Source organism: Mustela nigripes, chromosome 16 (assembly GCF_022355385.1).
Source record: "Mustela nigripes isolate SB6536 chromosome 16, MUSNIG.SB6536, whole genome shotgun sequence".
In the NCBI taxonomy this organism is placed as follows: Eukaryota; Metazoa; Chordata; class Mammalia; order Carnivora; family Mustelidae; genus Mustela; species Mustela nigripes.
Window position 1 is genome coordinate 43,289,435 of NC_081572.1, and position 12,767 is coordinate 43,302,201.

The 12,767-nt window shown below is 41.7% G+C and overlaps 1 protein-coding gene across 1 annotated transcript in view; it reads right to left on the bottom strand.

Annotated features, from left to right (window-relative positions):
* BLMH (bleomycin hydrolase) overlaps positions 1-9,223 on the bottom strand; it is a 47,325-nt gene extending 38,102 nt beyond the window's left edge. Inside the window, exons 1-6 of the mRNA XM_059378766.1 lie at positions 8,990-9,223; positions 8,471-8,668; positions 4,627-4,736; positions 3,786-3,927; positions 3,089-3,177; positions 1,297-1,389 (exon numbers count right to left, since the gene is read on the bottom strand). Of these exons, the coding sequence (XP_059234749.1) occupies positions 1,297-1,389; positions 3,089-3,177; positions 3,786-3,927; positions 4,627-4,736; positions 8,471-8,668; positions 8,990-9,002 (645 nt within the window). The 5' untranslated portion in view covers positions 9,003-9,223. The remainder of the gene's footprint in view (positions 1-1,296; positions 1,390-3,088; positions 3,178-3,785; positions 3,928-4,626; positions 4,737-8,470; positions 8,669-8,989) is intronic.
* Positions 9,224-12,767: the final 3,544 nt, after the last annotated feature.

Sequence of the window (12,767 nt, forward strand, 5' to 3'; positions counted from 1 at the left end):
AAGGAGAGAAAGAAAGAAAGAAAGAAAAAGGAGAGAAAGAAAGGGAGAAAGAAAAGAAGAGAAAAAGGAAAGGAAAGGAAAGGAAAAACAAGTACTGTGTGAAGCACTAGGCTAGACACATTTACTTGAACAGACCTGAGAGCTCAAGGAACCTGTCCTGGGTCACACACCTGTTAAATAATGAGAAGACTAGAACTCAAGACAGTCTGATTCCAAGGACCATGCTCTCAACTACACTTTAACTGGCTCTCTGAAATTCAAAGGAAAACACAAGTGAAGCATTAGGTTTGTCCACGGCAGTGAAAAAATTAGGCCATTTTAACTCTATACAGTTTTGAAAGGATCCTGTTAGTTGACTGGTTCCTACTCATGGAACCCACTAGTAATGGGCCCACTGGATGAAAAAGGGAAATGCTTTTTCTTTTCTCAAAGTAATTCATACTTTGATACATATCCATCTGTATTATGTATAGTCTTAATAAAGATTAACTGCATTGATAATAAATATTACCACCTAATATTTGCTTAATGCTTTTCATGTTTTCCAAAATGTTTTCACATACATTATTTTAAGTGACATAACCATCAACAGCTTCCAATCTTTATTCCTACAAAATAAAGCCAAAAGTCCTGGCCACTACTGAAGATCCCTTACGGTCCTGCCTTTCCAGCTTTATTTGCTACCAATCATACACAAGATACTATGTTTCAGCTACACTGTTCTCTGAGGATTCTACCTTTGTTCATGCCACTGTACATGCAATTCCCTTTGTCTAGAATGGTCTTCCCAATCAGCCATCTGATAAATTCCTATTGTTTTTTAAGAGCTGGTTCAAATATCTTCCCCATGAAACCTTCAGCTTGTTGAATTAGTTACTCCCTCCTCTAAGAGAGAATCCTAGAGGACTAAAAAATCCTTTTTTACACACCTGTGACACAGGATATACCATAACTAATCGTATGTTTCTTTTTCCAAGAGATTGAACACTTTGTAGAGACTATGTCTTTCTCTTTTTTGTATCCCTAGTGCCAAAGTCTTAGCAGATACTCAATATTTATGAAATGAATAAAATAATGAATTGTATAGAACATTAAATTGAAAATTAGAAGATGTTAAGTGCAAGTCCCATATGAAAATACAAAGTTTACACCTCAGTTTTTTAGTTGTAAAGTAATTAATTTTCAACTCAATTCTACATTTACTGTGATGACTGTGCTCCCTAATCAGTTTAACAGATGGAAATATTCTGAGAGCTCTTTAGAATAGTCACAAAAAATCCAAATAATTGTTATTACCTCCTCCATCATGACATCTTGTGTGACTGAGATTTCTCCTCTGGTCGCTCCACTGTGTACCAGGTTCCGTAGTCGTATACAGAATTCTCTCATCTATGACAGAAACTTATTCAGTACTCCAAATAGTTAACCCAACTTCAATATAAATGAGTCTAGTAGACCAGTACTAGTTCTTTTGAAGTGTAACTAAACCAAGACCCAGGGTAAAGTTCATAAAAACATGTATGTATCTCTCCAACCAGTCCACTTAAAATGGCTAAAAACTTTCCATACAGGGAAAAAACATGGCCTATTCCCAAAGAATTCTAGAGGGACCTGTTCTGCTTTTCAACTAATGATACTCTCTGTGCCAATATGGGCCTAGGTATGGGGAAAACGTCTGATTCCATAATGCCTATCACTCCTAGGAAAAGCAAGAGACTTAAGATTATTATGCCACTAAGTCACTCTAGTAGATTTTTATTTAGAATTTTACTGGTTGTTCACTTCTCCTTCCTTACCAAATCATTATAACAATAGCTATGCCAACCTTATAGTTTTCATTTTTGTTGTTTTCAATTTTGAAAGTACCTGAGATAAAGGTGAGTCTTAAATCTAACCACAGTGCTCTAAAAAGGATCTTGTTCTCCTCTAAAATGAAATGCAAAGATATACTATTAAGGATCTTTTAACCTGTGGATAAGAATTCTGAGTTTGCTGGGTGGAAAATAACCTACTTATAATATTGGGGAAACACATCTATAGTTTATATTAAAATCCAATCTTTCTCCCAGGGGTGACAAATCCAACCTCAGCCTTGTAGGTCAAGAAAGGTGATTCTAGAAACTCCCAGTTCTCAAAAAAGAGGTCTGGCTGGTGGAGTAGCATCCAACCTTTCTAGGGTGGGTGGGGGGGGGGTGCCTGGCTGGCTTAGTCAATAGAGGATGTAACTCTTGATCTCGGGTTTGTGAGTTCAAGCTCCACGTTGGGTGCAGAGTTTACTCAAAAAATTAAAAATTTAAAATTAAAAAAAAAATATATATATATATATATATATATATATATATATATATCTCCCACCTTGGGAAAATGGGTTATGTAGCGAAAAAGAATGATTCAGTAAGATAACTGAAGCAATAAAAAGCAGTTCAGTGACTACATCAAATCTTTAGTGGGTGGATAAACTACACTGATGTGGTTTGGGGACGCCTCAGAACTCTGCATACTCTTTAAGAAAGTCTCACAAATAATTCTCTCTGGTTTTACTAGAACATAAAATTCTCCCAGCCACTAGGAACCCAATGGGTTTATGGCCCATATTAAGCGTGGGACTTTCTTTCCTCAGTACCCATAAGAAAACATTTAAATTGGGGCACCTGGGTGGCTCAGTCAGTAGGGCATCTGCCTTCAGTTCGGGTCGTGATCCCAGGGTCCTGGGATCAAGCCCCGGATTGGGCTCCTGCTCAGTAGACAGCCTGCCTCTCCCTCTCCCTCCGCCTGCCGCTCTGCCTACTTGTGCGCTCTCTCTCTCTCTCTCTCTCTCTGTGTCAAATAAATATATAAATAAATCTTAAAAAAAAAATTTAAATCAATAGAAATAAAAGTTGAAGTTTTTTAAAAAGAAAAAAAAAACCTCTCTAAGCTCAATTATTTTTGAAGTTAATATGTAGCTACACTGCCTCTGAAAGACACTGAGTAGCTACCTTGTACATAAACTGTACACTGAAATGCCCAGGAATCCCTCTTGAAAATCAGTTAAGAGTTTTAAGGTAAGTACACTAAATTCAATCCCACCCTGCTCCATATGTTGCACCTTGTGATTCAGAATATCATTCATCCTTCTGGTTGCCTCTGTCGTATAAGATTCAGGGAAGCATTTCTTAGGGACGACACCATATTTTTCTAAAAGAAAACACATTTTGGTGTTCAGTAAGGTAAAAGCATACTCCAGCACTAGAAACTGTGGCAAAAATAGCTATTGCTTTAAAGAACAGGCCATTGTTTGCTGGTCTAAATCTGAAAACTTAACGATCTTATGCTTCATATCTATCAAACAGGTCACTGAATCTGGATATTTATCAATAGATCTAAGAAAGAATTCTGCTCTTTTTATCTATAATTCTATGTAAAGAGCTCAGCATGAGGAGGTTTTCCCAAAAGACACCACTTTTTTGAACGAGGATATTATTAAACAGCTGCAGTTGTTATTAAACAGCTGTGTCTTGATTACATTGATGGACAAAAGATAAACTTTTTCATAGCAAGTTGGTTCTACTTAATACAACCATTTCTTCCCCAGCCAACTCTTTACAGTACCTATCTCCTTACCTCTCATTTAAGAAAGGTACTTAAAAGGTTAGAGTATGAGATAAAAGTTCTCAGAGCTAACTGTACATCTTCCTGGGGGACTGATTTTACCCTGCACATAACCACCAAAGAGACAGCCCATGCCCAACTACAGGACCTTGCTTGATCATGCTGTTTCAGTTCCATTAAAGAAAGGCTCTTACCAACAATATTGACAAGCATATCCCACTGTCCACCATCATTCGCAGGATTCATAAGCAAATACTGCACCAGCCTACCATCCTCAGGCTCCTTCTTTTGAGCGGTTTCCACAAAAGCATTTAAGAAGAAATAACAACGTTCAACCTAGATAAGAGAAGTTAAATAAAATTAAAGGAAAAGAGAGCTAAAACTTTTATTGGCACTAGCAATACAACAGGAGTTTGGGCCTACCATAGCCCCACCACAGTAGGTATTTTTAAACTAAAGTTGGTAATTAAGTATCAGTATCTGGCTTCATAAGAATATTTAAAGTTTCTTCTTATATTTCTATAGCTACCTTCCAATAGTTTATCCAAAACCGTGCACTGCTTTATTTTGAAACAAAATCTGATATTTAGAGTCTTAATCAGTAAATATCTAATGAACACTTTTATGATGTACATTTTAAAAATTAAAAAATTAAGTAAAATTATTTACTGTTTTTCATATAAGTACTGCCCAGAGATGGGAAATTAGGTCCTAGAAAGACCAAATAGCCTAAATAAAGACGGTAAAAGGAGAAATTACTAAAAACTAAATAAAATATTTTAAATAAGTTAAGAAACAAAGAAGCAGTAGGTGAGTCAGTAAGTAGACTTATTATTTCCTTGCAAAAAAGTAGCCACCTACCAAACAAAAGCAGTTCTGCCTTTGAAGAGTCAACCTTTGATACTTTGGAAATCAGAATAAGTGGTGTCCCATCTATAATGGAAGGCAAACTACAACTGGAAAAGCAAGAAATGAAGAGATAGTCCCTATCAAGGTTGATACTGAAACAAGAATCTTGCAAGATCAGTCCCCTACCTTGTCCCAGAAAAAGAGATAAGATTGACTAAACTCAAATTCTTCAATATTTAATTTTTTCATGAATGGAAGTCTCATAACATTCAGACAAGAAAAGATCCAGCATCGCCCTGAAACAAGAAAGCAAACCAAGAAATTAGACTGAGTGTTCACATAGATTACAACACTGTCCTATCCCTGTTTCCCAAAACTGAATGCATGAGAAGATCTTGAACAATTTAAAACTAAATCAGAAAGAACAGAAAGATTAAAACACCAAAACAAGAAAGGTAAGAATTAGTATTTGAAATATATATGCAAAGGCTTAATATCCTTAATATATGAAATAAATCTCTTGACATATCATTTAAAGAATCCAATACAAATCACCTAAGAAAATCACATTAGAAAAAGAAATATGGCTAGAAAGACATGAGCAGAGATCATACATACAGATCATACAGAATACATACTGGCCAAAAAAGATACAAATGGCAAAGAAACATTTTCAAAATGTTAGGTGGGGATACATTATTTTTTAACTGATTACGCCCAGTATTGGGATGGATTTGGGAAACAGCATTATTATACAGTCTGGATAGAGATCTAAACAGGTACGAAATACCTGAGGGCAATTGGCAATATATGACAAAAGCTTTAAAAAGACCCCACCCTTTAATCTGGAACATACCGTATATGCTTCTATATAAGATGACCCTAACATAAGTCAATCCCCAGTCTCCCAAGAGAATTAAAAAGAAAAAGTTGTTGGGATGCCTAGCTGGCTCAATCAGTAGAGCATGTGACCCTTGATCTCCGGGCTGAGAGTTCCAGCCCTGCATTGGGTGCAGAGATTATTTAAAAAATAAAATCTTCGGGGGCACATGGGTGGCTTAATTGGTTAAGCATCCAACTCTTGCTTTTGGATCAGGCCACGATCTCACTGTGAGACAGAGCTCCGTATTGGGCTCTGCACTGGGTGTGGAGCCAGCTTGGAGTTCTTCCCTCTATCTCTGCCCCTCTTCCCTGCCCCTGACCCCTGCACACAGGTTCACACACTCTCTCTCTCTCAAAAATAAACAAGTAAAATAAAATCTTTAGGAAAAAAAAAAGAAAAAGTTGTTTAGCTAACTGGATCATACAGACATTAAAAAATAGAGATGAAATAGTAAATGTCCACCTACAACATTTAGTAATTTAAACATATACAGATATTTAAAGTCATGTTAACATTAATAAATTGATGTAGCATTGTTTTCTTCACTTTCACATATGTCATTTTCACACTGATTCACTCTTCACTTGTATCTTGGTATCGTGCTTTTGCCATCATTAAACCCACTCTTACAATTAGAACACATCATCTTTCTTCCATCTATTATGTTTGAGTCACAGCAATGTTTTGAATTCATGCATGATGCTGTTCCTGAAAACTGTTTGCCCGTGCCAATTATACAATCATCTTCTTAACTTCTCTGGTAAGCAGATAATCATGAACTCTACAATGTTACCATTACCTGTACTGATTTAAGTGATCATTGGCCTATTTATAATGATAGCCAACATTTCCATGTGAGGTCCTGTCCTAGGAATATATTATGGTCAAATTTTTCACCTTTTTAAAAAACTGATTCAATCCAATGATCTCTAGAAGCATCCAAAACTCACACAGATTGAGGTCTTTTCAGAGTAAAGTGCTTTCCAAATTGTATTTTACTTCAAAATAAATTGGCCAAGAGTGCTCATTACAAGGATCTCTGTAGGGTAGGGTAACTCTCTCTTTCCTAAAGAAAAATTCAGAAGGAAAAACCCTGACTTCTTTTTTGGGCATAACTTCTTTACTGCTATGAACTTATGTTCATGCTATATTGGTAAGTGAGAAAGGTAGACAGGTTACCTAACAATATGTAAGGTATCCATCTATATTGAACACACACACACACACAGAATAAAGACCTGAAAGAAAAAAATATATGCTTGTTGGTATTTTGCAAATATTCTACACTGAAGAACAATAATTTTCTGGGACAAGTGGGTGGCTCAGTTGGTTAGGTGGCCAGCTCTTGATTTCAACTCAGGTCATGATCTCAGGGTGCTGGGATAGAGCCTACAACAGGGTCCACACTCAGGGGAGTCTGGCTGAGGATTCTTTCTCCCTCTCCTTCTGCCCTCCCCCTGCCCATGTGCCCCCCTCAAAATAAATAAATCTTAAAAAAAAAATAACAATTTTGTAACAAGAAAAAACAATTAAAAATAAGTAACTATAGTGGTTTTGGAAAGTCACTAATGACTTAGCTCTTTACCTTGGGTTTGTCTGGATGCCACCTCTCTTATATTATTATTATAAGTATATTACACTTATATATTATTTATATATATTATATATTATTTCTCAGTAAAGAAAAAACTGGATGAACTGTTAATATGAAAATAAACTACATAGCTCATGTGGTATTGATATCTGTTGTAAATAACAGTGTTACTACAGAATATATAAGATCTGATCTATTCCAGAGGTCACTGAAATCCAGACTATGTAGGGCCACTGTGACATTACTAAATGGATCATCTGTAGCCGGACAGTCCACACCATCCCAAGCACGTCCTACTATGGCAAAACAGTAATTATGGCAAGGTCATGACTTTTTTTTTCCTTAACATTCAAAAACCAATTTTACTGAGGTATAATTTACATACAACAAAATATATCCATATGAAGTGTACACTTTGAGTTCTGACTGGCTCTCAGCAAGGACTGATCTGCTTTCTGTCAAAACGGACTGGGAGTAGGGCACTTGGGTGGCTCAGTCAGTTAAGTGTCTGACTTCAGCTCAGATCATGATCCCAGGATTCTGGGATCGAGCCCCACATCGCGCATTCTGCCCAGTGGGGAGTCTGCTTCTCCCTCTCCCACTTCCCCCACTTGCGCTCTCTCTCTCTCTCTCAAATAAATAAACAAAATCTTTAAAAAAAAAAAAAAAAATCGACTAGGAGGGGCGCCTGGGTGGCTCAGTGGGTTAAGCCTCTGCCTTCCGCCCAGGTCATGATCTCAGGGTCCTAGGATTGAGCCCTGCATCGGGCTCTCTGCTCAGCAGGGAGCCTGTTTGCCTCTCTCTGCCTGCCTCTGCCTACTTGTGATCTCTGTCAAATAAACATATAAAATCTTAAAAAAAAAAATAGACTGGGAATAATTTTTAAATGGATACACTTTACAAAGTTCTTTTAGTACGATTTTATTGTAAGAATGTCCTCCTTATTTAGATTCCTGGATAACCAATGTTTCACCGGAGCTGTTTTTCTGACAGCAGTGCTAGACAACAAAACAAGAGCTCTTGAGGAGTAAGGCATGAGAATTGAGTATTTTTCTGTATTACAAACTGGTCTACTGGCAGGAAGTGAGCCCATTAGCACATCTGCTCAAACTGCAACCAAAAAGCCTACTTAAAAATAACATCGTGTCTTTTCCATTTCATACATTTGTGTATGGCCTTCAGGGCAAGAACATTTTGGGGAGTTTCTGGATCATGAACATTTTTGCATGGTTCCCTCTGTACCAAAACAAGGTATCTCCAAAACACCAGGCTAAAGTCACCTAACTTCAGGACACCATACAGTGAATTACATTCAAACAGATGACCATGGACTTGTCATTTCAGTGCTTAAAACATACACTATCAAGGCACAGAGGATCAAAATAAGTCACAAGGTGACGTCCTTGGATCTGTCTTTCCCTGTGCCTGTTCTCTGGAAATTTACTTCAAGTTCTTTCAACACAAACTTCTACTCAAGACCACTCTTAAGACATCAAAATGGGGGCGCTGTCAGGAAGGTCCAGTAAAGTGTGCAAGGAGCTGTGAGACCTCACCTGAGCTCTTCTGGTTAGTGACTGGCTTGCCTTCCTGAGTCACAGCGTGCTGGAACACATGCTGGGCACCCTGTACCGTGGCCCTCTTCAAGCAGATGTCCAGCAGGTCGTGCGTGGTCCCGACATTCTGGGCAAGTACGAACTGAGGGTCGGAATTCAGTTTCTGAATCAGAGCAGCTACCTTCTCCGAATTCAGCCCTGTTGGAAAACCAAATGGTATTTCTAACACCAAAAGGAGGTTTTAGAGGGCCGATCCCGGACTCCCACTGCTTGGCTCCAACTTCGGAGGACCGACCATCCGGAGATGACGCTTGCGGCGGCGAAGCCCTTTACTGGCGACCTCCCCCAAGTGCTGTCTCCCTCCAAGACCGCTCCAGCCCGCCCTGAAAGCTCCATTCCCGCTTTCGCCCCCGGTCCCAGGCCCGGTACTCTCCCAGCCGCCGGGCCTCCAGGGCCCAGCTTGAGCACCCCCCAGAGAGGACCCCGCTAGGGCCTCGGCGGGGAAGAGCTACGCCTCACCCGCGTTGTTCATGGTGGCCACGCCGCCCGGCTGGGGACCGGTAGCTTCGGGGTTCTTAGGGGGAGCACCGGGGTTACACGCGGCTCGCTGCCTCAGCGGCCGGACCTGCCTGCCACTCGCACTCGGAGCGCCGGAAAGAGAGACCCGGCTCGGTGGCGGCGGAGGGCTGAGGCCCAGAGAAACGGGGTCCGCGGAGGGACAAAACTCCCCCTCGCGTTGCTGAGTCAGCGCCGTCTGTGCTGGCCCCGCCCAGGGGAGGGGCGACCGGGCGGGCTCACGACGCGGTCGGTTCCGCCCGCGCCCCTGCCCCGCCTCGGCGCGGCAGTGAGTGGGCCCCACGGGACCACGGCTTCCTGGCCCACCCTGCTCCCGCTTCCTAGCTGCCGGAGTGGCTGCGCGGTTCCGTGCTGGGCCCGGATCCCAATACTCTGGCCTTGGGGACGGGACCCAGTAAGCCTTTCCAGAAGCCTTTAGGGCGCTCGAGGCAGCGGGGTGGAGGGGAGGGGCTGCATAATTAAGCGCAGGTTTAGGATCAGTTGACTGTCTTTCACACGCACACACACAGAATGTTCCCAAAGGCTCTTCCTGTAGGCATCCTTTGCTGACCATTCACCGCATTTTCGATGGCAACTTGTTGCTTGGATTCTAGTCAGAACCAAGTTCTTGTATTTGAGGGAAAATTGGAAGCAAGCTCTTTCCCACCCACTCGGGAGCTACTACCACGGTTCTACAAACATACATCTGCTCGTTTCAAGAAAACTACCTATTCTGGGCTTCAGGGAGTCAGTGAATGTTTCCTGCTTAGCCCAGCATGTGCTGGGGCTTAACTAAGGGGAATGACAGAGGTCTGTCCTCCTCATTAACCGTGGATCGCCAAACCCTCTCCAAAACCTGCCAGTGAGCATCCCAATCCTCTCCGCAGGCTTTCGGGATAACTCAGATGTTTTAGAAGGCTTTGAGATTCCGAAGCCCTGTTATATTGTCTTTCGTGCTCTGAAATTCTCAGTCTTTAATAAGATGTTGAAGTGGGACCCACGGATGATAAAGCAAATACAAATGTATCTGCCTTATTGAAAATCCTTTCTGCTACTCAGAAGTGTGAGAGTCTATTGTGGAACCCGGAACCTAGGTCTTCGATTGAGAATCATGACTGGCTCTAAGGAACCCTATTATCTCAAAAGATCCACACTCAGGTACTAGTTGAGAAGTACAATCTCTATGTCCCTACAGAGACATAGCTAAAGTTTGGGGATATGACATAACTGTCTCCAACAGAACACATCCTATTTTGAGATGCTTCTGATGTCCGAAGAAAAGGGACGGGCTGAAGTTATGCTGAAAGAAAGCCATTGGTCCTTTCACAAAACGATGTCCAAGCACCCTGCCCAATTCGACTTACAAAATTTTATTCAATGTCTTACAAGGTACCAGGCACAGAGCAAGCTGCTGATGATACCAAGACCCACAAAGCTTAGGCTAGCCCTTAAGAAATTCACAATATGGTGGGGAGGATATAAAATAACTTTTAGACGATCTGTACTAGCATACCAGTAGTACTGTAGTACCAGTGAGGAGAGAGCTGTGAATTAGGGACAGAAGTGCCTGAAAAAGAGATGATGAGTGAGCATGATCTTAGAGTGATGAGATTTTAGAAGACAAAACCAACCAACCAACCAACCAAACAAACCAAAAACAGAGGAAGGGCACACAAGGCACCAGCAAAGGCACAGAACATTAAAGCACATGGCAAGAACTTGTTAAAGAAACTGTGCATCATAGTCTGATGTGGTTAAGAACAAAGAAGGTGTCGAGATCAGGGGCGAGGTATAGAGCTGGAAAGGTGCGTTTGGTCAGGATATGAAGGCTTTTATATGCCATGCCCCAGCATCTGTAGTTTATCCTATGGTTAATTGGAAGAATTGGCTTTTAAATAAAGAAGCAGTATGCTTAATTCTGTGTAATGAAAGAAACCCAATGGCAATGAGGAGGGTGATGTAGAGGGGAGAGATTCTGAAGTTAGAGAAACTAGTTAGGAAGCTGTTCCAGTAGTGCCTTTGACAGACGATCCTTAAACTGAGGAAAGGGAAGAGACGCAGACAATCTGGAAAGTTTTCAGTTGAATGAGAAGCTGGATGGCGGTGTCTTTAACCCAGAGAGGGAATACAGGAAAATAGACGTTTGGGAGTATGTGAGCAGGGAGATAATGAATCCAGTTTGGGCCTTGGCAAGTTTGGGGCACCCACAGGACCCCCAAGAACAGGAGGACAGGAGTTGAATGAAAAGATGTCTACAGATTAAATAAAACATTCCAGTCTTGGAGCCATGATAGTCAACGAGGTTGGCAGAGGGAAAGAGTAAAGCAAAAGAGGATCGAGGACCAAGCATAGTGCCCTGGGTGGCACCATGCAGCTTTGTTGGGTGTTTGAGGCACAAGGGTGCCAGGCTGAGTGGGGGGAATAGGACCTGAAGCCCAGTCCAAGCTCTGCTTGCCAAGCCACGGCCCCTGGCCCAGGGCTGTGCTCAGAGTATGGGGCAACTTTTATTGTTTATTACAAGGAAGCCATATTGGGGTACCATTAACTCTAGAAACAGCAACATTTAAGGAACGGGTAAAGACAGAGGAGCCCGCAGGAAAAGACAGAAAGAGCAGACAGAGAGATAGAGGAAGACATGGAGTGTTATGTCTTGGAATCTAGGAGGGCAATGAGAAGATGGCGAAGGGGACTGAAAGCTTCAGGAAAGTCTGGCAACTGGATCATGGGTGAGCTTAGAGAGGAGAACCACACTGCAGGAAGCGGAGAGGGAAGAACTAGCAAGGAAGCTCTTTGGGGAGAAAAGGAAAACGTGTCCACTAGGAGGATGAAAGGCAGGAACCAATAGAGATGCCAGATGCCAGAAGGGTATAATGGCTAGAGTAAGAACCCAGAAAAAGAGGAGGGATGGAATCACTGGGGAAGGTGGAGGGGCCAGTTTTGCAGCCAGTGCCACCCTTTGCATGCCAGTGATTACATTTCCCCACCCCATGCCCAGAGATTCCTATCAACACGTTGCCAGGTCTCTTACTCTGCCCTCGTTGTCAGGGTGGTACCCTTAGTACCAGCTTTCCACTCAGCAGCTCACACCCATGTATCCAGCCCCCGTGTGAGTACAGAGATGGAATGCAGAAGAAAACTGGTTTCCCAGTGGGTTCACCCCAAATGACCTACCCAGCAACACATTTCCCCAAGAATAGAATTTTTAGGACCTACCCCTCTAACTCTGTCCAGAAGAGATGTTGTTGGGCTCGGTGACACCTCATAGAACAAAGCAAGCAGAAACAATTCTAGTAGGAAGTCCCCAATATTAGCAAAGAAAATCTTTATAAATCCTGTGAAGTGGGGCCACCTGTCATTGTAGATGTGCCAACCGCCTGTTGCTTCCACGGGTTCTCCCCAGTTAAAGCAAACAAGACCAGTCTCAAGGCAAATTCTGTGTCCTTGCTCTCCATTCTGTGCTGTCCACCGGTCTTTGACATGTGTTGGTCACCTGCTTCTACTTTGATGGAAAAGACCAGATTTTTATGTTGGGTGGAATTCTGGATTAGGATGTAACCCAAGTATTCTACATTTAAATGTTGTCCTAGTTGAACCCTCCTCATTGTTGGTGGGAATGCAATCTTCTGCAGCCACTCTGGAAAACAGTATGGAGGTTCCTCAAAAAGTTGAACATAGAGCTACCCTACATTCCAGCAACTGCACTACTGGATATTTACCCCAAAGATACAAATGTAATGATCCG